General features: G+C 40.2%; 1 protein-coding gene across 1 annotated transcript in view; it reads right to left on the reverse strand.

The window, feature by feature from the left end:
- The window catches only part of TTC13 (tetratricopeptide repeat domain 13), a gene marked incomplete in the record, with an annotated part of 1,979,199 nt that overhangs the window by 984,224 nt on the left and 967,931 nt on the right, over positions 1-27,044 (reverse strand). The window contains 2 exon segments of the mRNA XM_044063689.1: positions 26,306-26,436; positions 26,832-26,988. Coding sequence (XP_043919624.1) covers positions 26,306-26,436; positions 26,832-26,988 — 288 coding nt within the window.

The following is a 27,044-nucleotide window of genomic DNA, read 5'->3' on the forward strand; positions in this document are numbered from 1 at the left end:
AATGAGAACATTTCTAAAGTCACTGATTTGTTAAACCCACTGTCACATCAGCATCTTGCATGGTTGGATTAATAAGCAAATGTATAAAAGATGCACTTTCCTTTGTTCATTGAGACTGGTTTACACATTTTTATGAAGATAGTCTTTCAGTGCTGTAAAAATAAAATTTCTGTTTGCACATCCTGAAGTGTTATTCCTGACTGAATGCAAATAAGGTAAACTCTTAATGATATTTATTTACTAGCCTTAACATTTTGGTGCCATTCTCTGGATCTGAACTTTGGTATTGCTGCAAGGCAGTAGTGGAATAGGGCTCATCACAGACTTTCTGTGAATTCCACACTGTTTTGCATGGAATAGTCAGAGACTCAGATATGTAGCTATTCAGGGTGTGCTAACGTACTAGCCTTGGCAGGAGGATTGTTTTGTAAGGGAAAAAAGGTTTGTGGTTTCTCTCTTTTAGACAATTTTAGCAAAATGTAGAATGAGTGAATAACTGTGTTCTTGTTGAATGACTTGAGTTGTTTGTAAGGTATGCAACGTAACAGTGGGAGGACCCCACAGGAAATTTGTTGTTAGTGGGAGGACCCCACAGCAAATGAGAACTGTTTATTAAATGTATGTACACATACAGCAAAGGACAAAGTAACACAAGGAGGTGCCTTGTGTCGAAGGCGGTACCCTCAGGACTGAAAGGTAAGAGGTATGAAAGATGTTTTGTATTGTTAATGTATGAATGAATGAGAAAAAAAGTTAAAGTTAAAACAAATTCATGAGCCTACAGCATGTTGGGATGTAGACTATGCGCTGTTAAAACCAACTCATGAGCCCACAGTACGGTAGGACATAGGTGTGATTTTGTGGAAGTACCCACAGAGGGTCCGAAAGAATGGTCAGTGCTGGACACAGTACCTATCCAATCCTGGAGCTGTAACATTTGAGCTCACGATGGGACGAAAGCAAGGGGGGTGCTGCGGGGGAAAAGGCTGATCAAAAGCTCTCCTCTGTCACTGCATGACAACAGAATTCCTACGCTTCCCTCCCTGTATGGTGTGTGAATTACTATGGATATTTTCCGTCCTTTGAACTGCCAGGACCCATGATCTGTAAGGTAAGTCATTAAAAAAAATTTCTTTTAAAATGGGAACAAAGATAAGCAAGCAAGATTAAATCATTGAAAAGGGAACACCTGCATATTTCATGTATCAGAATTATGGAAAAGAAAGTTGTATTTGCATGACTGGTTTCATCTTACTAAGAATTGTTCTAGTAGGGTATTTCCATTAAATGGAAGTTATGGTACAACTAAATTGATGACACTGAAAGGTATTTTGGAATAAAAAAGACAAGCAAAGTAAGTGGGGAACAAATGGCAATATTTTATTCTTGGCACACTGAAGCACTTAAAAGGGAAAAGGAGTCAGCATTAAGGGGGTTACAGGCTGCTAATAAAAAATTGTTGCAACAGATAAAAGAGGTTAAGAAGGCAGTACAGACCACTAAAAAGGGATCCCTTTATCCTGTCTTAGCAGGTCTGGAACAAACTGACCACAAACTGAGGAAGGCCAATCCTCCAGCAGCTACTGCACCCTCACCCCCATATGCATTGGTGTGGGTACCTCCTGTACAAGATTCTACTGTTGCTCAGACCCCCATACCTTTCGGTCAGCTGTCCATTGGACACCCAGTCAGTGTGATACTATTACATCTCAGACTAGCTCCTCTGTTCAATTCTTCATCTTCTGAACAGGCATCTGCAGTCGGGGGGGGGGTCTTTTTTCTATCCTTCTCAAATAGCTTCTACTTCTCCAACAGGGGCATTAGTATTTGGGACTCCTGCAGCTCATCACATATGCTCACATGACAGGGTAAAACAAGAGATTGTGGCCTATGGAGGGGATCTTTTGTTACCGCTCAGGGAAATTCTGGGGGCTAATAACAGAAAACTTGTTCACTGTCTTTGGACCCCTGCTGATTTGCATGCCATGTTTAATTTCCAAATATTAGGGAAGAGCCATTAAAGTTTAAGAAGGAATTAAAAACTATAACAGAATGTTCCAATCCTACCTTGACAGATTTAAATCAGCTGCTTAAGGTATTTACTTCAGATGAAATAAGGAAGCAGGTACTGGAAAATGCTGAGATAACGGATTTTACTCTCACAGAGAACGCACTAATAGATAAATGGACAGCACTGTTAAACAAAAATACGGACGTGTTTCAAGTTAGGACTGACTGGTCTAAAATACAGATATGCAAACAAAATAAGGGGGGACCCCCTGTAGACTATTTGTGACACCTTAAAACAGTATTTGCTAGACACTCAGGAATACCAAACCTAGAAGAGCAAGCTAAGCCAGCTATTGCAACAGCGTTTGTGCAGGGTCTGCAAGCCCCTGTACAAAATCAAATAAAGCAAGTGCTCATAGATTGGCAGGAAAATGACTTAAGAGTCTTTATTAAGTGCTGCAAACCACTGTACAGAGTATCAGGAAAAAGGGAGAAAGGATACTGAGGATAAGCTATTAACTTCACAATTCAGGCAGCTGGAAAATCTGAGGAATTGAGGCAGAAGCAGGGGAAGGGGTAGAGGAATTTCAAGGGGATTTAATAAAAGTACTGGCTGAGGGGAACAAAGTGCAGCTGGTTTGCAACGAGCTGGCAGTACCCCTCCTGCTTCATCTGACACATCCTGCTTTGATTCTGGAGAAGCAGGAGATTGGAGAGGAGAATGCCCACATAGGCGAATGCAGGGAGTCCAAGATACTTGGATTGAATGGCAACCAAATTATAATAATGCAGCTTTTCCTCCACCACCTCTTCACATTGGAAGGAGTCAGGAGGCACCACACTGTCTAGCTCAGGGAAATAAAACAAAAATACATTTTAATCCTCTACTGCCAATACATCAAAATGGACCTTACGTTAAGGTGGAAGTAAATTCAAGGAAAATTCCATTTCTGGTGGTCACTGGAGCCACTAGGTCTGTGTTAAAAATTACTTCGGATAGTTAAATACCAGTATCAAAGCATAAAGTAAAGGCAGTTGGAGTAACAAATGCTACCGTTACGTATCCCTTCTCAGAACCTATCCCCATTTCTTTAGGTCCAATTGAAGAAAGGCATTCTTTCCTTTTGAGTACTACTGCACCAGTAAATCTGCTTGGGAGAGATCTGCTGTGTAAACTGGGGAGTACTATTTATTGTAGACCAGAAGGGGTGTACTTGCATGTTCCAAAAGAATTAGAGAGGGAAGTATTAGCTGTAGGAAGCATACAAGTAGATGAAAAGTTACTATAGCGGGTACCTGCCAACTTGTGGGCTAAACACACCAGTAAAGTAGGTATACTACAATCAGCAGAACCAGTAAAAATAAAACTAAACCCATCAAAACCTCTCCCTAGAGTTCCACAATATCCACTAAAACTGGAAGCAGAGCAGGGGAATCAAACCTGTAATTCAAGAAATAATAATACCAGCTAAAAGCCCTTGTAAAACTCCTATTTTTTTCTGTGAACAAGCCAGGAAAAGATGCTTATAGATTTGTACAAGATTTAAGGGCTGTGAAAAATGCAGTATTGCCTACTTTTCCTGTTGTTCCAAATCCAGCAACAATATTGGGTTGCATACCACCTACAGCTAGTTACTTTTCTGTAATAGATTTATGTTGAACATTCTTTTCTATACCTATTCACCCTGAGAGTCAGTCTTGGTTTGCTTGTACTTATCAGGGACACCAACATAACTGGACATGTTTGTGACAAGGATACACTGAATCTCCTTCATTATTTTCTCAAATTCTGAAAAAAAATTTGTAGAATGTGACATTTCCGGGTGGGTCTGTGTTAGTACAATAAGTAGATGATTTATTAACAGCATCAAATTCCTTTCAACAGTGTCAGCAGGACACCCTGCATCTTCTGATTATCCTTGCAGAAAAGGGGCAGAAAGTGACGAAAGAGAAACTACAACTGTGGTCATCTCAAGTACGTTAACTTAGCCATTTAATATCTCAGGGTAGCAGGCAGATGTTACCATCTTGTATTGATCTATGGCCCCACATCCAACTACTCAGCGACAGCTTAGATCTTTCCTAGGTATGACAGGATACAGCAGACAGTAGATTCCTAACTATGCAGAAATTGCTAAAACCTTTAATGAATCTTTTAAAGCAGGATACACTGGAACCTCTCTCTTGGGATAGTGAAGAGGAAAATTCATTCCAGTATTTAAAACAAACTTTAGCTACTGCCCCAGCTTTAGGGTTACCAGACTATGATAAACCTTTTAAGTTATTCTGTCATAAAAGAAATGGATTTGCACAGGGAGTGCTTACATAGAAACATGGAGACAGGTATCTTCCATTAGCTTATTATAGCACAGGACTTGATTCTGTTGCAAAAGGATTTCTACCCAGTTCAAGGGCAGTTGCCACTGGGGCCATTTTAGTTAATCTTGCACAATCGCTGGTGCTTGGGCATGATCTTACAGTAGCTGTCCCACACTCTGTATCATCTCTTTTGCTTAAAATGAAAACTCATTCACTCTCGACTGCACAACTAACTAAATATGAACTTGCACTTCTTTCTAATCCATCTATTTCTCTAATCCGCTGTCACGTTCTAAATTCTGCATCTCTGTTGCCTACTGCTGAGGATGGTGAAGAGTATGTTTGTGCGTGTGTGTGCAACTAACTATTTGCTTTCTGCTAGGAAGGACTCAAAAGGATATTCCTATACCCAATGCCGAAGTCAATCTTTTTGTTGACTGTTCCTGTGGAATAAATCAAAGGGGACAACTGATAGAAGGGATATCCATTTGTACCAAAGATACAATATTCTTGCAACAAAGATTAGAGGGTGTTCATTCTGCTAACATAGCTGAATTATGGCTCTGCAAAAAGCCTGAGAGTTAGCCAAAAATAAGGTGACCAATATTTTTTTTTCAGACAGCTGTTATGCTTTTGGGGTGGTACATGACTTTGGACAATTTTGGAAACAGAGGGTTTTTGACCTCTTCAGGAAATCAAATTAAATATTCAGGGTACATAAAATCATTGTTAGATGCACTTTTGCTACCTAGGAGGCTGCCTGTAATCAAATGTTGTGCCTATCAAAAGGGCATAAATGTAACAAAGGGCAATAATTTGGCAGACCACACTGCTAAACAAGTAGTGGAAGATTGTTGTAAAGATCTGTGCATGTTAACTATGACAAACTCCAACAGTAATGATGTGTTTAATTTTAAGAAGTTGTCAGCCTTTCAAGCTGAAGCATCACAGGAAGAAGTTCAGAGGTGGCTTAAAGATGGATGCACTAAATATGTCAATGGATTGTGGCGTCATCCAGACGGCTGACTGGTGGTGCCTGCCTCTTTACTACCTTACCTGGTAATGGCATATCATCTACCAGGGGTCCTGATGGAGAGATGAAACATCAGCAAGCAAAGGAGAGTAGTAGTGCTGAAATTGAATTCATCCTCAAGTTTTGGTGAGTACCTTCACGAGGTGAACCCTGTTTTCACAAAACCTCACCAGGGCGACACTGATATATAGACTGTATTTTTATAGTATATATCATGGACAGAAGTAAATCAAAAATAAAAAAAGATAGCTGGGTGCACAAGACCCAGGATAAACCAAGTTCCTAATCCTGGTAGGCACACTGGTGCCAGGACTGGAAAAAATGACAGTGAAGAATCCTCTAAATACGGAAACATTCCTACAATGGGGCCAGGCCGGGCTCAGAGCAAAGATGGCCACCCTGTTGTAGAATAAATTAGAAGTCCACAAAAATGACAAAAATTGATTGGCCAAAGAAGAGCCATAAAGATGATAGAGTGGACTATTGAGGATAAGAAAGAAATTATGTATTGTTACTATTATGGAAAAAGCCCAAAATTTCCAGACACAAAATATACAAAACGATTAAGAGAGAAATTAGAGGAAAGAAAAATACTTCCACAGGAAAAACTGTCAGAAGCTTCTAATAAAATTTACTTTCATTAATGCAACAGATTTTTGAAAAACAGTATACTGATCAAGAACATTTGATATTTTTGGAAAAAGCATCATCTAAGGAAGTGAGAAAATATAAACAACAAAACCTAGAGATATTTGAAAAATATAAAAAAGAAATATGGACATGGGAAAGAAAGATTTGATATGGTGCAATGTTTATGCAAAGGAGAAAGCCAAGTTAACTAATATAGAGAAAGTAGTCTCAAAGATATTTGAAGAGAAATACAGGCAAAGGCATCCTGATATGGAACATTTCACAATAAAAAGATTAAGAGCACAAATATATATTGTACAAAAGATGATTAGTAAAGCAGAAGTTAAAGAAATAATAGTTGAAGTTATGGAGTGCCTGCAAAGTAAGGATTTAATGTAGAAGGTCTAAAACAGACTACATCACAGCATAGTCCCCAGAATAAGGAAAAGCAAGATCATCAGGAGAATGTGAAGAAGAAATATGGACAGGGGAAAGGAAAAGAGATTTAATATGGTGTCATATTTATGCAAAGGAGAAAGCAAAACTAATACAAAAAGAGCAGCACCAAAGATATTTGAAGAAAATATAGGGAAAGGAATCCAGATATGGAAAACTTTACAATACAAAAAATAAGAAGACTAAGAGGAAAAGTAGAAAAAGAAATTAGTAATGGAGAAGTCAAAGAAATAGAAATTGAGGTTATGGAACAGCTGCAAAGAGAAGGATTTAGTGTAGTAAATTGAGTACAGAAAACACCACAACAAGAGCAATGGATATCCAAATTAAGGGAAAATCAGTGGAACAGGAAGCAATTGGTCAGGTGCCATATCAAGATATTTTGGAGCCTTCCACAGGAAATCAGTATAAATGTTTATTTGAAGCTACACAGCAAGGAAAGGAACAGGAAACTGTGGAAACTCTGATGCAGTCAATGTTGAAGAGTGACAGGCCAGTGAGTTCCCATATGACAGAACCAACAGATGACACAGGATGAAATTGAAGAGAATGTGCCACAGGAAGATGCTATAAAACTTTCTATAGAATGTCCGCAGGAAACGGAAAACAAGGGATGTGGGATAGCAAGGGAAAAGAGGGGGCAAAAGCGAATACCATCATGGAAATATGAAATAGAGAAAATAGTATTAACTTCTTTGCATGAGGACTTAGCCATGAGTAAGAACTATTTATATGTGCACCCTGAACACACACCGCACTGGTTAACAGGAAAAACAATGCTCTTACTTAAGAGTGAACCTGAAAGCTACTCTAAAAATGTAAGACCAAACTTGTCTTCCAACAATGTACAAACTATACACGGGAATTGACGCCAACAGAGTTTATAGTTATTTAGAAGAAAACTCAATTATGGCAGTGGAATAAAAGGAAGTCATATGGAACAAAGGATCATTTGTTGTTAAACAAAGTTATAGTGGAGAACTGTAAGAAGGGGAAGAATCCAAGTATGGCATGGATTGACTACAAAAAAACATTTGATAGTATTCCACATTCACGGATAAAAGAGTGCTTAAAAATGTACAAGATACACCCTACACTGACTGACTACATTACAGTAACCATGAAACAGTGGCAGACCACTTTGTAATTAAGCCATGACAAAGGACAGATTATTATCACAGGGATAGAAATTCAAAGGGGGATATTCCAGGGTGACTGTCACCGTTGCTATTCTAACTTGCCATTAAGCTGTTTACTTAACAGCTTAGGCCATGGCTACAATTTGATTTCTAGAAAATAAAGTCTAATGACTTCTCATCTCCTCTTTGTCGATGATTTAAAACTGTACAGCTCATCAGATGAAGAACTGAAAGCACAGCTGCAGGTTGTCAAAACTTTTTCAGATGATATTGGAATGTCATTTCGTCTTGATAAATGTGCAAAAGCAACATTTAAAAAAGGAAAACTGCAGCACCAGGAAAACATAAGTTTGGGACAAGAATGTAATATAAAAGAACTTGAGCAAGAGGGAGTGTACAAATACTTGGGAATTAATGAAGGATCGGCAATAAAACATGAACAAATGCGAATAAAGCTCAGTAAGGAGTACTTTAGAAGACTTAAATTAATCCTGAAAACAGCATTGACATCTAGGAACAAGATTCAAGCCATAAATCCATTTGCTCTTCCTGTCCTAACTTATAGTTTTGGAGTGACTGACTGGCCCCAAAAAGTGTTGGACAGATTGGACATTAAAACAAGAAGGATGCTTCATGCTTACCAAATGATTTATAAAAATCAGTGTATACCAAGATTATATATTCCCCGCTCTGAAGGAGGGATGGGCCTCCTTGAAATTGATTACATGTATAGATCTACAATCATGGGACTCCACACATCTGCTGACCTCACAGGATCCAAATGTAGTGAAAGTTTTGAAACACGAGGAGAATAAATCTAAGATGACATCTCTGCTTAATTTAGTAGAAGCATATCAATGTCAAGCAGGAATGGAAATTATACCAGAAGTAGATAAAAAAACAGGCAGCAACTGAAAGTGCTAAAAAACAAAAGAAAGAATATAAAGTGAAGGACCAGATGAGAAGGCAAGAAATGTGGAAAAAACATAAATATAGTTGCAAGCATAGAAAACTTCTGAAAGAGCCTCATGTTGATCAAGAACAAACACAGGAATGGTTAAGGAGAGGTGAATTCACATCAAGAAATGAAAGGTTAATATTGGCAGCCCAAGATAGTGGGCTACGTACATGCTGGTTTACAAAGTCTATTAAACGTGGGAGAAAAAGACACAAGTAGGTTTTGTAAAAAGTACAGTTTTGTACCTACCATAAATGAATGTTGAAAGATCCCACATTATGCAGTCCTTACACTTAGGGTGAATCCGCTGTCACTCATTGACCCGAATATCGGTATAAGGCTGGCCCCGTCGGTCAAGGCGCATTTATTTATTTATCAAACGTCAGAACCTGCATCGCATGACCCGGCGTCATATCCTCAATCTTTTCTTGCCCCAGATGTCCAGAAAGACCCCAAAAATAAAGGTCAAACTCACGAACAACAACCAAACAACCAACCATCCCTAACACTAAAATATATACAATATATACAATATACCTCATATTGACAACCCAACCCACACAACATACTCAAACTACAGAGGGGAAGGAGGGAGGAGTAAGTGGACTTTCTGAATTGGATCTTGAACAGTCACACACCTTGTTGCTGGTTACGATGTACCAATGGCAGAGGGACTGTATACTGAAAGGCATAATAATGTGGCAAGACTGAGATTGTGCAAATATTATGGTATCGAAGTGGCTGAAAAACACTGGAAACATAAGCCACAAAGAATCACAGAAAATGATGAAGTTTATATCACATGGGCTCACCTAATACCAACAGTTCAAAAGATAGATGCTAGAAAACCGGATATAGTGGTCCAAGAAAAGAAGACAAAAGTCACATTGATATCGCCATACCCAGTGACTACAGTGTCTTGTGTACAGAGAAACAAAGTCATAAAATACTTGGATCTGCAGGCAGAAAGGAGAGCCATGTAGAAGAAAGATACCCAGACAGTTCCAGTAGTAGAAGGAACAACTGGTCTTATAAAAAAAGAATTTACAATCGTATTTAGATATGTCACCAATTCATGTAACACCGTACGAATTGTAGAAGGAGTCATTACTGGTCTCATTGTGGGTGCTCCAAAGAGCAATTTTGGCTAATGTCAAAGAGTGAAACAATACTAATTTCATGAACTTTAATCATACTTTGACTTAGGAATGGGGTCCATTCCCGTCATAGTATTAGAAACCCAAAAGACTTGGAGAAATTAAAAAAGTAGGGGCAGCTTTAGACTTTAATCAGGATTACCTGAAGTTGGTATGCCCTCATGTCTCCTTTTTGATACTTCACTATGTAAATAATTGTCTGAGGCTATATGTCGAAGTATAATATCAGTAAAATTTTTACAAACATTAAGGCTGCAAGTTTACCACCACCCTGGGGACCTTTTGTTAATGTGCAGCTGGACTTCATCCAGAAGCCTACATCTCAATTTATTTTGGTGGTGGTGTGCAGGCTACTTGTCTCCACTTTCGCACATGGGTAGAAGCTTACCAATGTCGCAAGGCTGGCACAGTCACAGTTTTCAAGAAACTCGTGTATGATTTTATATCATGTTTTGGTATACCGTGTACTATCGACAGTAACCATGGAACATACTTTAATAATTCATTAGTGAAAGAGCTATGCAAAATTTTTAATATTAAGTTGAATCTTCACTATCCCAACCATCCACAATCATCTGGATTAGTAGAAAGGGTAAATAGAAACCTTAAAAATAAAATTTCAAAGATTTGTGCTGAAACTCAAAGTGGCCCAAAGCCCTCCCCTTAGCATTAATGAATATGAGGGCTTCACTGAATGCCACCAGTAAGTTGAGTCTGTATGAAATATTAATGGGGAGACCTATGGCCCTTCCAGCTACCCTCCCATGGGAAATGCAGATTTAACTTTGTCAGATGATGCTATGATTTTATATTGCCAGAAACCTGTTCATGTTTTGCAGCATTATCATTGAACAGTAAAAGCAGCCAACCTCCTGACCAGCTGTGTCATCAACTGCAGCTGGGTTCCTGGCTTTACGTCAAAACTTTCCAGAGAAAGAACTGTCCAAGTCCAAGGTGGAAATGCCCTTTCCAGGTGCTGTTAACCTTGACTGCTGTTAGCTGTGCAGGACTACCAACGTGGATCCATTCGTCTCACTGCAAGAAAACCTGTCGTGTGGGGACCCCAGATGAGTTGTTGCAGCCAACAGACAGAGACAGAGGTATGATAGATGAGTCATCTGCCCAGTGAGTAAAGTCAACTTCAGCAGCAGTACATGATGAATCCAATGACAACAGGTACCCTTGCTTTGTTTTTCCTGCTGCTTCCTCCTATAAACTGGTTGAGAGAAAAAAAAGTTTCTTCCTGGTTCTTCAGCAATATGCTACAGACTTGAATGAAACAAACTGTTGGGTATGTTAACCAACCTGACTTTGGTCTGAACCCGAACTCGGTAAAATTTCAGAATCAACGGCACTTGCAACGCTGTTTCTGCATCGACCATGCGGCAAAAAGACCGATATGACGTCGGGTCATGACGGACGCCCTGATGTCAAAGCCTTATACTCTGATCATTCGCTAAGGCTGCGGATTACCCCAAGATTCCCATCACTGCAGCAAGGTGTCAGATGAAAGAACTTAGTGACAACAGTCACACACCTTGTTGCTGGTTATGATGTACCAATGGCAGAGGGACTGTATACTGAAAGGCATAATAATATGGCGAGACTGTTTCACTGGAGGTTGTACAAATATTATAGCATCGAAGTGGCTGAAAAACACTGGAAACATGAGCCACAAAGAATCACAGAAAATGATGAAGTTTATATCGCATGGGCTCACCTAATACCAACAGTTCAAAAGATAGATGCTAGAAAAACGGATATAGTGGTCCAAGAAAAGAAGACAAAAGTAGCATTGATATCGCCATACCCAATGACTACAGTGTCTTGTGTACAGAGACACAAAGTCATAAAATACCTGGATCTGCAGGCAGAAAGGAGAGCCATGTGGAAGAAAGATACCCAGACTGTTCCAGTAGTAGAAGGAACAACTGGTCTTATAAAAAAAGAATTTACAATCATATTTAGATATGTCACCAATTCATGTAACACCGTACGAATTGCAGGAGGAGTCATTACTGGGCACATTGTGGGTGCTCCGAAGAGCAATTCTGGCTAATGTCAAAGAGTGAAACAATACTAATTTCATGAACTTTAATCGTACTTTGACTTAGGAATGGGGTCCATTCCCATCATGGTATTAGAAACCCAAAAGACTTGGAGAAATTAAAAAAGTAGGACGGCTTTATTTAATCAGATTACCTGAAGTTGGTATGCCCCCCTCATGTCTCCTTTTTGATACTTCACTATGTAAATAATTGTGCTATATGTCGAGAGTATAATATCAGTAAAAATGCAAACATTAAGGCTGCAAGTTTACCACCACCCTGGGGACCTTTTGTTAATGTGCAGCTGGACTTCATCCAGAAGCCTACATCTCAATTTATTTTGGTGGTGGTGTGCATGTTTTCGGCATGGGTAGAAGCTTACCAATGTCGCAAGGCTGGCACAGTCACAGTTGTCAAGAAACTCATGTATGATTTTATATCATGTTTTGGTATACCGTGTACTATCAACAGTGACCACGAAACACATTTTAATAATTCATTAATGAAAGAGCTATGCAAAATTTTTAATATTAAGTTGAATCTTCACTATCCCAACCATGCACAATCATCTGGATTAGTAGAAAGGGTAAATAGGAACCTTAAAAATAAAATTTCAAAGATTTGTGCTGAAACTCAAAGTGGCCCGAAGCCCTCCCCTTAGCATTAATGAATATGAGGGCTTCACTGAATACCACCAGTAAGTTGAGTCTGTATGAAATATTAATGGGGAGACCTATGGCCCTTCCAGCTACCCTCCCATGGGAAATGCAGATTTAACTTTGTCAGATGATGCTATGATTTTATATTGTCAGAAACCTGTTCATGCTTTGCAGCAATATTATCGAACAGTAAAAGCAGCCAACGTCCTGACCAGCCGTGTCATCAACTGCAGCTGGGTTCCTGACTTTACGTCAAAACTTTCCAGAGAAAGAACTGTCCAAGTCCAAGGTGGAAATGCCCTTTCCAGGTGCTGTTAACCTTAACTGCTGTTAGCTGTGCAGGACTACCAACGTGGATCCATTCATCTCACTGCAAGAAAACCTGTTGTGTGGGGACCCCAGATGAATTGTTGCAGCCAACAGACGGAGACCGAGGTGTGATAGATGAGTCATCTGCCCAGTGAGTAAAGTCAACTTCAGTAGCAGTACATGATGAATCCAATGACAATAGGTACCCTTGCTTTGTTTTTTCCTGCTGCTTCCTCCTATAAACTGGTTGAGAGAAAAAAAGTTTCTTCCTGTTTCTTCAGCAATATGCTACAGACTTGAAATGAAACAAACTGTTGGGTATGTTCACATATACCTTATCATTCTAAGGCAGGGAATTCCTAAGATTCCCATCCCTGCATCACAGGTGTCATTTGAAAAAGATCTTAGTGACATCAGTCTAACTTGGCGTAATGTCACTGATTTCTCGAAGGTTGTGTCTTCAAATTGCAACTACACATCATGGGGGCACATGTTATGCCAGAAATGGAACTGTACCAGTAGGAACCAGCAAATGTAATGACATCAGGTATGAAAGCGTGCTAGACTCCATGCATTTAAAAAGCTATGACTGGGGGCATGGCATGGGCATGATAAAGGATCGTTACTACATCTGTAGTGATTGTGCCTACCCCTGGTTGCCTACAAACTGGTCTGGATGTTGCTTTGTGGGATATATTAGCCCTGCTATTCAGCATTTCGAAAATCCTCCAGCAGGTAGACTGAGAAATAAGCAAGCAATCCACTGGGTAGAACAAGTACTTTCAGTCTTTACTCCAGGGAATGGAGTGCAAAGGACAATGCTCAAAATCATCATGCTTGCTCATATTCTTCAGGAGGCAGTCAACGGAACTTCGCATCACATCAGGATGGCAAATCGAAAAATGACTGAAATGCGAACTGTGGTTTTACTAAATCGATTGGCACTTGATATAATATTTGCTGCATAGGGAGTCATTGCTGTTCATATATTAGTGACCATCATGATGAACAGGAAAAACTGGCAAATTTTATGGAGTAAAGGGCCAAGGATTTGGACAGCACATCAAAACAATGGACATTTCTTGGATGGTTGGGCAGGGTTTTTGGTAACCTGTGAACTAGTATAGTCCAGGGTATTGTAAGTGTACTTTTTAATTATATTTTTGATCATTTTAATATTTTCTATTTTGAAGGCTGCAATTACAAGCTGTTTAACCTTGCCTGTATGTGAAATGCCACTGCACATACCAGATAATGAAAATTCTATCATAGTAGAAGATGAATACTACAATGCTGAAGCTTATTTTATTAAGATAAGAAAAATAAAAATATAAGTACATGTATTGTATGACACTGATTGTGTCAAAGGGGGGAAACAGTTATGGGACAAGATTAGTCTTATTAAAATGTATATTAATTTCCGTTTCATTAATGATTCTATAATATGAATGATCAATGAATCATATAATAATATAATATGAATATCAATGATAGAGTACAATGCCCCATTCGGGATGTATCTCACCCGACATCTGCAGCAATTGGAGAGACCCCAAAAGTTCCTCACCAAAAGGATAAAAAAAAATCCAAAATATGCTGCATGCTGCCAGACTGAAGAAGCTCTAGCTCTATTCAGTGGCTGCTGCTGTGCTCAGAGGTGACATGTGCCACAATGTCCAAGTCCAATTCAACCGAATGCTCCACCTCCAAAACAAAAATCCAAAAAACCAAACCCACCAGAACCACTAGAGCCTTAAACATATAATAGATAGGATATAAATAGGACATGGGATATAGATAGATCACTCAACTCCCTATGCTGTGGAAAAAAAAAATCCCCATGGGAGATCTGCGCTGGCTCTGTTCAAGAGAAATCTTGACCTGTGGATGGGATGGGAGATGTTAGTTATCGGGTTCTCTGTGTCACTGCTGGACAGAGGCACAACAGGGCACAACAAACTAACATTTTTTTTTTATAATAAGGTAAATAAAAAAAAACTTTAGACTGCTTATAAATGCCTTAGGGCAGATAGCCTAGTATAAACCTATGAACCTATGAACCTATGAACGACAGAAACAAATATAATTTGTATGCAGGACTGGGGAAAAATACAGTTTCATAAGCTGAAGTTACTGTCGTGTTTCAGTTGCATTCTTTTAATGTTTAGCAGGGGAAAAAGTAAGTGTTGAAGGAACAAGCATGTTGATAGCAAGTGAAAGGAATTTGTTAGCCTGATTCCTCCAGACTGGGAGTGTGTTGTTGCTAGGGAAAGTTGGCTGATAAATGAAATGTTCAAGGTCAGAAAACAAGATCCTTGGAGCAGGGGTGTTCACATGAAGTCCAAGGAGAGAATCACAAGGAATGAGAACATTTTTAAAGTCATTAATTTGTTAAATCCACTGTCACGTCAGCATCTTGCATGGTTGAATTAATAAGCAAATGTATAAAAGATGTAGTTTCTTTTTTTCATTGAGACTGGTTTACACATTTTTGTAAAGACAGTCTCCCAGCGCTATAAAAATAAAATTTCTGTTTGCACATCCTGAAGTGTTATTCCTGACTGAAGGCAAATCAGGTAAATTCCTAATAATATTTATTTACTACCCTTAACAGGTTTGTAGTACTAAGTTCAGGTCCCAAGGAGGAGTGGGATCTTTGAATGGTGGTTTTAATAAAAGCATGTCACTTAAGAATGATTTACAAAGCCTTAGAAATTGCAGCCAATTGTAGTCTGATGGTGGAAGGACAAGTTCCAGAATTAAACACAGAGGCTAAAAATTCTAAAACATGCTTGAAGCAGAGAAAGGATCAATTTGCTTTTCATACGCCCAAATGATAAATCTCATCCACTTACTTAAATATAGCTTTCTAGTGAAAGCTTTATAAGCTGACAAAAGGATGCACCAAACTGGAAATATTAGTACACCTGGCAACTAATGGAACTGGAGGAACCACGCAGTCAGCTTGAGGTTCAAAATGTCTGGGTGAACAAGACCATCCATATGGGACAGAAGATCTGGTACTGGGTCCAGAATCCAAGCTTGTAGAATCAGATAAGGCCAAATAGAGTGGAACCAAACCTGTCGAGGCCAAAAGGGAGCAATAAAGATTACTGTGCTTTTCAACCTGAGTGCTTTCTGTAAAAAAATTTTGGAATTAGAGGTATCATGGAAAAGGCATACAGGAGACCAGGAGGCCAATTGTGGAGGACAGCTCCACGAGGTGATTTCCCCGGAGGGGGAATGAGGACGAAATAATTGCTGCACTTGTTGTTGGGGGGGGGGCAAAGATCGCAGCAAGGATGACCCCAACAACGGAATATCAACTTCGCACTTCTAAACTGATAGACCACTTGTAAGGCTGAAGGATGCATCTGTTCAGCTTGTCTGCAATCATACTGGAACTCTCCGGAAAGTGCATTGCTATTAGAAAACAGTTGGAAGAGATCACCCACTGCCACACTCTGAGGGCTTCTCAACAAACAGGATAAGTCTTTATTCCTCCCTGCTTACTGATGTAACAAACCACTGATATGTTGCTTGTTTGAAATGCAAGTCCCCTGAGGAAGAGCTGTCTGAAAGACCTGCAATACAAGAAGCACCACTCTTATCTCCAGGACATTGATGTGCAAACTGGCCTCTAATGGGGACCAAGTGCCTTGGACTGTCTTGCCCAGATAAAACCCCCTCCCAATCTGGGAGGTATTCATGGTCACTATGGCCATAGGCTCTGGAAGAACAAAGGAATGACCATGGAGAATTTGTTTGGAATGTATCCACCAAAGAAGATCCACTTTCCAACAACTGGTGATCAGGACTTGATGTGACAGTGGCTGGTGAAAGACAGACCACTGAGAAGCTAGTATTCACTGCAGAATTCTCATATGTAACCTGGCTAAAAGTACTAGAGTTATAAAAGATACCATAGACCTTAGAGCTTGCAAGACTAGTCGAGCTGGAACCCTCTATCTGCAGATTATCTTTTGAACTTGTACACTATTCTCTGAAATTCTAAATTTTGTGTTAGGGTTAAATGTGACTTTTCTAGATTTACCATAATCAACAGGTGGGCGCAGACGTTGAGGGTGTAATCTCTGGCTACCATTAATTGATGCTTGGTCAAAGCGATTATGAGCCAGTTGTCCAAGTACTGAAACACTCGGAATCCTTGCAGTCTCAAGTGAGCTGCTACTACTGTCATGCACTTGGTGAACACCCTGGGGGCTGTGATGAGACCAAAGGACAGTACTCTGAATTGGCAATGATTGGATTCCAGCCAGAAGCAGAGGAACCTTCTGGAGCGTTTGTCCATCTTTATATAGTAATACACATCCTAAAGGTATACTGAGCACATCCAGTTGTCTTTCTTCAGAAAGGGAATAATAGACTGCACCATGGCCATCCGGAACTTTGTTTGCCAAACAGATTTGTTCAGCACACTGAGATCCAAAAATTGGTCGCCAGTCTCCTGTCTTTTTTGGCCCTAAAAGAATCTTGAGTAGGTTCTGCATCCTTTCTGGTCTGGTGGAACTTCTTGTTTGACTCTTTGGTCCAGCAGATTTTGAATTTCTTACACTGCCAAATCCCTCTTACTGGGTGGAACATCAAGGATTTTCTTGAGTACAAGGGGAGGGTGAGAAAAGGGAATGACATAAGCTCTGGATATGATCCATTGCACCCAGGGGTCTGTTATGTTTAGCCAGGCAATTAGGTGCAAGGACAAGCATCACCTGACTGCCTCCAGAGGAACACAATTGGGCCTCCCTTCAGGAACGCTGAAAAGGTTTCTGGAACAGAATCTCTGAAACCCTGGTTTTGTGGACCACCTTTGCCACGAGGGTGGTGTCTTTGGTTCTGATTCTCCCTCTGCCCCTGGGGGAACTCCATCCATGTGTGTCTTGGAAGGGCCCCTTGGGATTTCTTGAATCACTTTTTTCTACCACTCTTCTGGTTCCTAAAAAAGGACCTTTGGGGGTGGAGAAATGTATGCCCACAGCAGAAAGGGTCTTATCATCCTTCTCACACTTGGATAAAGTCTCTTACTTTCAGGCCAAACAAGGCTGTTCTGTTAAAAGGAGCACTGTCGAAAGAAGACTTGAATGGTTCCACAAAATCACATAGGCACATCCATGTGTGTCTTCTTATGGCTACGCCTGTACCTGCTGCTCTACATATCCCTTTGGTTATACGAGTGATCAGCCTCATGGACAAAAGACAAAATGGACACAGACTCCAGGATGGCTAACTGGAAAGCCACTTTGTCTTCAACTCCCCTCAGCTACAGCTCCCGCCAGGGTGTCTGACAACTCCTTGATCAGATCCTGTTGGAGTCTGGTGATATGTGCCAAAAAAATTAAAGGACCTTATGGCGAAGATTGATGAAGTGTAAACCTGCTTTTGAAATCTGTCCATAGCCCGAGACTCCCTGTTGGGCGGATGGACAGAGGAACTCCCCTCAGCAAGTTCCTTTTTAGTGGTGGTCGGTATGACCATAGCATCTACAGCTAATCCATTGGCCCAAAACTGTTTTTCTTCGGGAGCAGAAAGTATCCTATCAGGTGTTTTGGGGATGGGCTCAATGGTGTCTCGAGCCTTCCATGCCCACTGTGAAATCAACTGAATCAGGGGGCGGTGTCACCCAAGAGGTAGACAGATGGATGGTAAAAGCCTGTAGGTAAATAAGATTCCTCAGAGGAAAGGTTTTGGGACTTAAAGCCACCCCTCTGTTTTAAAATTTCCAGGATGTCTCCAAATGAGACATCTTCAGGAAATAACCATGGGAACCATTCCCCCTATTCGAAATCTGTGTCCTCAGTGAATGATTCCTGGGGAGAATTCTAGTGCTTCCTCTTGCACTTCTTGTTCTGAGGGCCCTCCTCAGGGGGATAATCTGGGGAGGTATCAAAAGATGACAGTACCGGAGCCTGTGACACCAGAGACTTCAGCACCCGCTGCCCCAATGAAGATGCAGGAGGAATAACTGAACTGGGGGGGGTACCTGTTCCAAGGGGGAAGGCCCCAACTGAGTTTCTGGAAGAGAAAAGGCCCTCTGCATAGCCTCAAAGGCTGACTGTCCTGAAGAGGGAAGGGAGCCTGGAACTGAGAAAGACTGCCTCAGAACCAGGGTGACTCCCCACTCGAAAAACTGCCCCTAGAGACCAAAGCCAAAGTCGAACTAACTCAAGATGAAGCTCTGAAGAGCAGGGACAGTTGCAAAAAACCTGGAACCGAGAGGGTAGCTATGGTCCTGGGAGGTATCTGGTTCAGAAATAACAGAAGAGCTCAGGATAACTACTGGGTCCTAAGACGTGAACTCCAGTGCCGGTTCAGTTGGCCCCGGGAGAACTGGAACAGAGGACTCTAAGACCTCTGAGGAGGTTAGAGGAGGAGGAGTTAGTGGTAAAGGAAGTTTCGGTACCAAGACCTGAAGGGGGGCCTGAAATCCCTTTAGCCCATAACATTTTATACACTAGCCTCTCCATGTCGAGTTCTGAAAGACTTTTGGGGGAGCGGACCAACAACGTAGAAGGGAACTTTGGCCTCTGCAAAAAACTTCACAGAGCTCCCCAACAAAAGGATCAATTGTAGGGGAGTACGTAGTTCGTGGCAATGTGGCCTTAGTAGGTGAGACAATAGTAATTTCCTGCACTGAGACCTTTGATGTCAAAGGGCTCAAAATGACAAACGGTGCCAGAATGACCGTTGTCATTGGACTGCCAGCAGCAGAGGCCTATGTGGTTACGTGGAAACTCTCGGAACCTAAGTTTTTAATTTTTTAGCTTTCATAACAGACAGGGAGGTTGAAACCGAGAGACTTCTTTTCTTGCTTTTTTCCAGAGAAGATGAGAATGAAGGAGATGAGCTTTATCTACAAAAGATAAGGCTTCACCAAAAGCTGAAATCCTTTTAAGATAAGTTTACTATGCCTTTCCACAAGAGCTCAAAGGCTAAAGGTGTGACAATGCCGCAGTCTTCCTGTAAATGGAAGGGGCCAAGACAATAAACACAGAGAATGAAAATCTGATAAGGGAATTTTATGGCCACACTTCTGGCATTTTTGAAACTAGAGGGGCCCTTGCCCTTCTTAACCATGTCAAAACGAGTAAAGAGGCTAGAAAAAGTAGCTATTGAGAACTATTTCACTACAAAGGAAAAGAAAGTGACAGTAGAAAGAATATTTTTAATATATTTTTATATATTTAAAGGAAAAAATGGGGAAGGGACTATTAGCAATGATAGTCATAGAAGTACACAAGCGTTTACAAGGACGGGAAAAACTATAAAAGAGAGAGGGAGGGAACTTTCAACAATGATAGTGAGAAATACACGATGATACTAGAGGAATACTAATTTTGTATTGATTGTTAAACTTTTAAAGTGCATGATGCTTAAACAGTACTTCCCATTCATAATACATACAAGGTGCACAGTTCATAGTAAAACTTCATAATAAAACCTTAATAAGAACTTTCAATAAAAACATATTAAAATGAATTGGAGTGGTGCAGTGGTTAACATTGTCACCTCACAGCAAGAGGTTCTCCGGTTCGATTCTCGGCTGGGGTGCCTTCTGTGTGGAGTTTGCATGTTCTCCCTGTGTTCGCATGGGTTTCCTCCGGGTACTCCGGTTTCCTCCCACATTCCAAACACATGCATCTGGAGCATTTCTCCCCGGGCCTCCGATGAAAACAGGCTCTGTGGAACCTAGTCGGACTTTCCCGGTCAACAAATGATAAATAAATAAATAAAAATAAATTACATAAAAAATGTATATAGGACCAAGGAAATAGTGAAAAATCTTATTAAAAGGTACTTAAGTGCGTAACAAAAATGGTGAAAAATACTAGAGACACAAATATTATACTGGTACATACACAACTAATACACAATATTTCCACACTTGGTATGACTGCCTGGATGCTAAAATAAATATATAAAATACAACAAATCAAAAAATAATAAAGATATTCCTGCATCTTGTATATATAATAACAAATAATTTTATATATATTTAATATATTGTATATAATGCGTATTAGAGTTATTCTATGTATTCTATATATCCACTCTTTTGGGGTTGGAAGCCGGTAGAACAAAATTAGTTAATTGGATGACCAATGAAATAAGTCAGTGGATTATTTAAAATGAGTAAAACCTTTTTGTAGTTGATTCTGATTAAGTCTCCTGAAGGGAGATGAAAGTGCTTAATCCAGATATTTTATAATTTACGTTTGTGGTTTTGTTGAATAAATCAGTTTTAATGCAAGTTTCAATGTGCTTTATTCGAAACAGTGTTTTTGGATTTACTTGTTCCTCTGAAAAGGGGAACAAGCAGGAGGGACAGCCTTTATTGGAGCTGACACTGTGGAAGTGGTATTTGTGCTTTGTGCGTTTGTGGTTCGTTGATAAAATGAAGATGGACATCATCAGATCAATGGGTTATGACGGGATCCACTGGACTTGCATTTAGCTGTTTGTGATTTGATTCCTCCAATCTGGGTGGACATAATGAAACCTTTTTCACTAATAAGGCCATGCTCTAACCTTGGAAATAAGTGAAAATTGTACTACTGCTAAAAGATAGCAAAATTCTTGAGTTGTTTTCTTTCTATAGACCCATAACTACAAGGTAATTCCTGATGGTGTTAACTGCATCTCACGTTGAATCACTTCTGTTGCAGTCTATGGAAATGAACCAGTGTTAATTTACAAGGGAAAACAAATCTTGAAAATGTTAAAAAAATAGTCTTGGTGATGCAGATGCTTCTGCAACCCACTCCTTGTTGCTGGTTCTTACTGTGGATGTCAAAAAAGCTTTTACAAAAGGTGGCATGCAGGCAATGCTTACAGCATACAGGTTTTTGCTTAGGTTCTTTACAGGGATGTGAAAATGAGTTACACCCAAAAGTGGTATGTAACTCTCACCAAGAAAAACAACTGAAAACATCTTATCATAAATTGGCCAGCTACTTTTGCAAGAATACTGTTTAGCCATTATTTCTAAAATAGAAAAATATCCCATCACAACAGAAGTACAAGTAGCAGGATTGGTAGCATTTAAGTATGTCTTCTTACCATCTCAATAACTAAAACTGAAGCAAATGGCTTAGATGTTCTGTTAAGCAGCTCTTGCTGTTTTTATATATGTTCTTACAGTTTTATTAAATCACCTTACATAATGTGTGCTATCATACCCCCCCCTCAAAAAAACTCTGCATAATGCTTTCATGCAACTAATTATGCTTTGAATTCAAACATCTTTAAAATAATTTCTTAAAAGTCAGTGAACTTAATGCTTCACTTACTTTGATTTAATTTTAACACACATTGATGTGCATAACCGACAATGATAGTGATTACAGCTCTCAATCTTCCATCTCCAAAATGTGGAACATGACTTCTCACAAAATGTGAAACGCATATAAACTTCAAACAAGAATCTCACTGTATGGTTAAAAATGGTTACTCCATGCATGCAAATGTTCAATGAATTAATGCATTTCAGTGTGGAACAGTTGAGCGGTATAATCTTGGTTTCTAAATTATTTTTTTAAACTTCTTCATGTACTACCACAAACTGAATGAAGTACACTGTATTAGGGATATTACCTTTTTCTGAGGCACAGGCGGCTACGATGGGTGCAGCGGTTAGCGTTGCTACCTCACAGCAAGAGGTTCTCCGGTTCGATCCTTGGCTGGGATGCCTTCTGTGCGGAGTCTGCATATCCTCCCTGTGGTCGCGTGGGTTTCCTCCGGGTGCTCCGGTTTCCTCCCACATCCCAAAGACATGCTGTAAGTGGACTGGACACTCTAAATTGGCCCTAGGTGTGAGTGTGAGTGTGTGTGTGTGTGTGTGTGTGTGTGTGTGTGTGTGTGTGTGTGTGTGTGTGTGTGTGTGTGCCTTCTGTGGAAGGTTGGGCGCCAGGCTGGCAACTCGACTCCACTGCCAATCATGAGCGGACAGGTGATCCACTGTGATGACCCCTAACCGTGAAAAGCAGAAAGAAAAAGAAGAAGACCTTTTCCTGAGGCACAGAGTGGGGCATTTCTTAATGAAGCATAAAGCTCTGCAAGACAAACCTTATACTAGAACCAATGCAAAAGACTTGTTACTTAAATAAAAGTCTTCCTTTGTAAAACTTAAGTTCTTCCTATATCACAGCAAGGTGTTTAAAAAAAGTATCAGTTTTCAACACTATTTTAACAAACGTTAGAGAATGCTTCCTCTTAAATTATGAGGCAATTTCATATTTTAACTTTTTTAAATAAAGGACACATCTGCACATCTTAATATCTAATAATAATAATAAATGTTTGTTAACCAGGTAGGTTCATAGGTTGGTACTAGGCTATCGGCCCTAGGGCCTATACAAGCTTAGCCATAACAATTCCCTGGCTATTTCTTCCCACACTATTTACTATTGGTAGGCCCAATGAACACACAGTCCCTTTTCAGGCACGACATGGGAGCAATGTGTTAAGTGACTTGCTCAAGGTCACACAGCAGGTGGATGAGGACTGAAGGAATCAAACTCTGTACCACACAAACTGCAGCTTGTAACCTTAACCTCTGCTCAAACTGCACGACTTAAATTGACTTGGTCTATCAGTTTCTAAGTTGTGGCAATGCAAAGTACAATTCTGTGAGTATACGACCAAGCCAGGCTACAGAACATGTATTACTGTGACTGTATGCAGGGTCACCTGATAAGCTGGTGTCCCTTGCATTCTGACACTTGTAAGAACAGCCCTAATGTATACACTAATGTAATGTGTGCAATGTCATGCAGTATATGGGTCCAGCAAAGTTTACGGAGATAGCTGCATGACACTCATCTACCCCTTCCTAGTAATTTTATTGTGAAACTCTAAGTAACTGCCCATGAAAAATTAGAGATTCTGCAATCCCCCGGGTCTCACATTTTGAACCATGCACTTCCAGCTGCACTTACATGTAATTATTGCTCACTGTTTGCAGTCTGCTGCTCTTGACCTGAACTTCTCAGTTCAGCACATTCAGAATTCCCATCATTTGTACCTCAGTCTTCTGCACTGCTCAGGTTTGCAATTTAATTCCTAAAAATTTCAAAAGGAAGCTCATGAGATAAACAGCTGAAGGAATCTAAGCCCCAACAAGAAAGAACACACCCCTGCTCATTATGTTCACTACTTCAGACTTACTGACACAGAGCAAGGTAGTGATATGCTGTAGACTCTGGATCACGTGTAGGGATCATTCATGCAGTAGACTGTTTAAAGATGACTAGTCATGCTCTTACTCCATTCAGCCAGGGATTTACAAAAGGGCACTGGCCTTTTTGGGAGATGCAGGAGTATAATCTTGGTGCTTGTAGACTGTACATACTGCATCCCTGATAAGAGGCTTCATAACTGGGGTGAAAGAAAGTTCCTTCTCCCTTGATATTGCGTTACTGGAAACTGGGATTGTAGTCATGGCTAGTTTATGCTGGACTTTATGACAGTTAATGTTGTCAGAAAGAAGAGTTATCTAGTGAGAGTTATAGGGATGGAAGTTCTAATTATCTTTATATGGGCCAGAGACAACGGCCTCTGGATCATTAAGTACTTGCAAGAGGTAGACAAGGAGGAAGATCCCTGCCTCATTACCTCAGTTTCAGAAAAGGTGTGTGCTAACACAGATGACATGAATGTGGTAAAATGTACGATTTAGTAGGTGCCATTTTTTGAGGCAGTAAGGCATAGGCACTGAGGGGATGCACCTGCCAAAGGCAGAGCTGGGATATCAAAGGCCTACAATAGGCTCGGTACTGGCATCAGGTCATTTGCCCTAAGGGTACAATGCCACAACTATAAGGACAGGCCACAACAAATTTCGTATAGAACTTGAATTGTGGAGGCTGATGTGGAAGGACTCAGTGGACCTCCTCACTTTGGGCTAATGATCCCTGCTGAACAAAGTATAGGCCTGGGAGAACAGTCATCGGTACTACATGCTATCACCAAAATGTGACCAGATGACTCATGGACCACTCCTTCTAATGAAGAGAGACACTAGCATGCTTTGGCATATTGAAAGGGATGGGAAGTGCCTACACCCGAGGACACATTTCTCCATAATGGTTGCTGATGGGAACATATTTAGAAGGTCTCATCATCCATTAAAGTAGAGGACGCGTTACACTCAAGCCCTTGGCTAGCTGACAGGAGGAAGTGAAACACAAGGAGAGGAAAGCTAAGAAGTGAAGATACTATACCTGGCAGTAACCATACAGGACTAAGGCTCTCAGCTGTTAACTAGCTACTTCCTGTGGTACAGGGTTTGAATTTCTCATCCTTCATTTGCCTACTTTATTGTATTTGATTGTTACAATCTTTTTGTTAGCCATATGTACACCTGTACCCAAGTTTTTACTAATATCTGTTATTCCAGTCTTAGAATGTTTCATTCTTGCCTTGCAATTCGTCTTACTGTGGAGCTTTTTTCCCTGGGTCTCCACTGAAAATGGGCTCCAGCTCAGTTGGACATACCCTGTTAACAAATGTCAAGTAAATAAATAATACTTTCTCATCAATGGCTGTGGCTATTGCCTGCACTCAACTTCTTTACCACTATGTTTTTGTGAAGGTCAAGAGTAAGTGTTAGCAGCTCAACAGGTAGCACTATTTGCCTCTGTTGCTGAAAGACCAGAAAGCTGTGGGTTCTATTCCCATTGCAGGTGACTGGATTAACTTTCAAATTGCTGACACTGTGGTGCAACATTAACATTGGATAAGACATTAAATTGAGGTACCATCTTTTTGATCTGGTGGTAGCACAGGTGGATGCAAAAGATCGCTCGGCACCTACTGAAAAGATTAAGGGAATTCCTCAATGCCCTGACCAAATTTCCCCTAATAGTGGGAATACCACCTTGGGTCTCCCCTGAAAAGAAGCTACTAGATGACTGGCACTAACATAGTCAAAGATAGGTAGACAGACAGATAGCTAAAAGTGAAGCTCCCTCCTGCCAATCTCCTTGCTCAGCACTTTAAACCTCCACCATTCTTCAAGTAGTAAGACAAGACAGAAGCATCTCCCTCTCAGTTCTATACACTGACCGGTCGAAGCTCCAGCAATTAAGGCAGTATTTCATGTCATACTCCTCTTACAGGTAATAAAAACAGTAATGATGGATGTCCCTTGTTGCTTTATGTGACAGACACAAGCAGTTTTCCATGAAAAATGTTAGGAACAAAATCCAAACTATACAAAAAGGCAGAAGAGAAATGACAGGCTCAGAGGACAGGCACACACTCCTAGTGCTAAGAAGGACACTGTGGCATGCTGGTATACAGCATAAAGAGCACTGCTATGAAGATTATAAGAAAAGAATGTCAAAGTGGAATGAAAGGAAGAAGAAGCCCTGCCAAAGACCTGGCAAGCATGATTCCCAATGTTTGCTCTTATGTTCTGCTTTAGCAAAGAAACAGAACATTTTTAAGACTCGGTCAATACATTTTCATGTAGAAGGACATTAGAAAATAAGTAAATAGGTGCTAGAAGGATAGTCAAAACAAATGTGAATATTACAGTAGCCATAAGTTCATGCCTATTGCCAACCTTACCTCTAAGGATTCTTTCATTAGGAAGGATGCCTGGAGTGTTATACTGCATTAGTTTGCCAAGTTTATTTGCCAAGCACAGGGCATCTTGAACTTCGGATTTGTAGCTCTCAAAATTCTGTGGCAGAACATCCCTAACAACCAACAAATAAAAATGGAACATTATAAATACACTGTGATCTAACTGCTGCATTAAAAACATGTCTATATGTATGTTAAAATGAGAAATACATTAAATCAGGATCCCATCTATCACAGTAACCCAGAAGCTAACAACATAAATAGGACTATTCATATCTGACAAAGCACAGCATTTTAAGGTAGACAGTCTCCCTTTTTCTAGTTAAAATGGCTGATTCCTACACAAACTGCCAGTAGCACAAACAGTTGTCCCATAATCTGGCTCTAGTTATCAAGTCTGGAGTCTTCTTTCATTTACTAGCCACTCAGCCAGCATCACATCTGTCACTAACCATCATCAGGCAGGGAAACTGAAACACTACAAATGAGAGAGCAGATGTATACTAACTTTATGTGTGGCTGCAGTCCAGGTTGCTCCTCGTAATCTTCTATGAGGAAGGGCAAGTTCTTGGCCCAGTGATCTTTGAAGCTTCCAGGAAGATCATGATCTATACTGTATTCTGCAACAGGTGTGTCAAGATGTGCATGTAAATATCGAGAGTACTCTGCAAGAAAATACACAGGAGTAAATAATTTCATTTTTATTCCTCCTGCCTAGTAA

This window comes from Protopterus annectens, chromosome 1.part0 (assembly GCF_019279795.1).
Source record: "Protopterus annectens isolate FY-2018-M chromosome 1.part0, PAN1.0, whole genome shotgun sequence".
NCBI classification, from domain to species: domain Eukaryota; kingdom Metazoa; phylum Chordata; order Ceratodontiformes; family Protopteridae; genus Protopterus; species Protopterus annectens.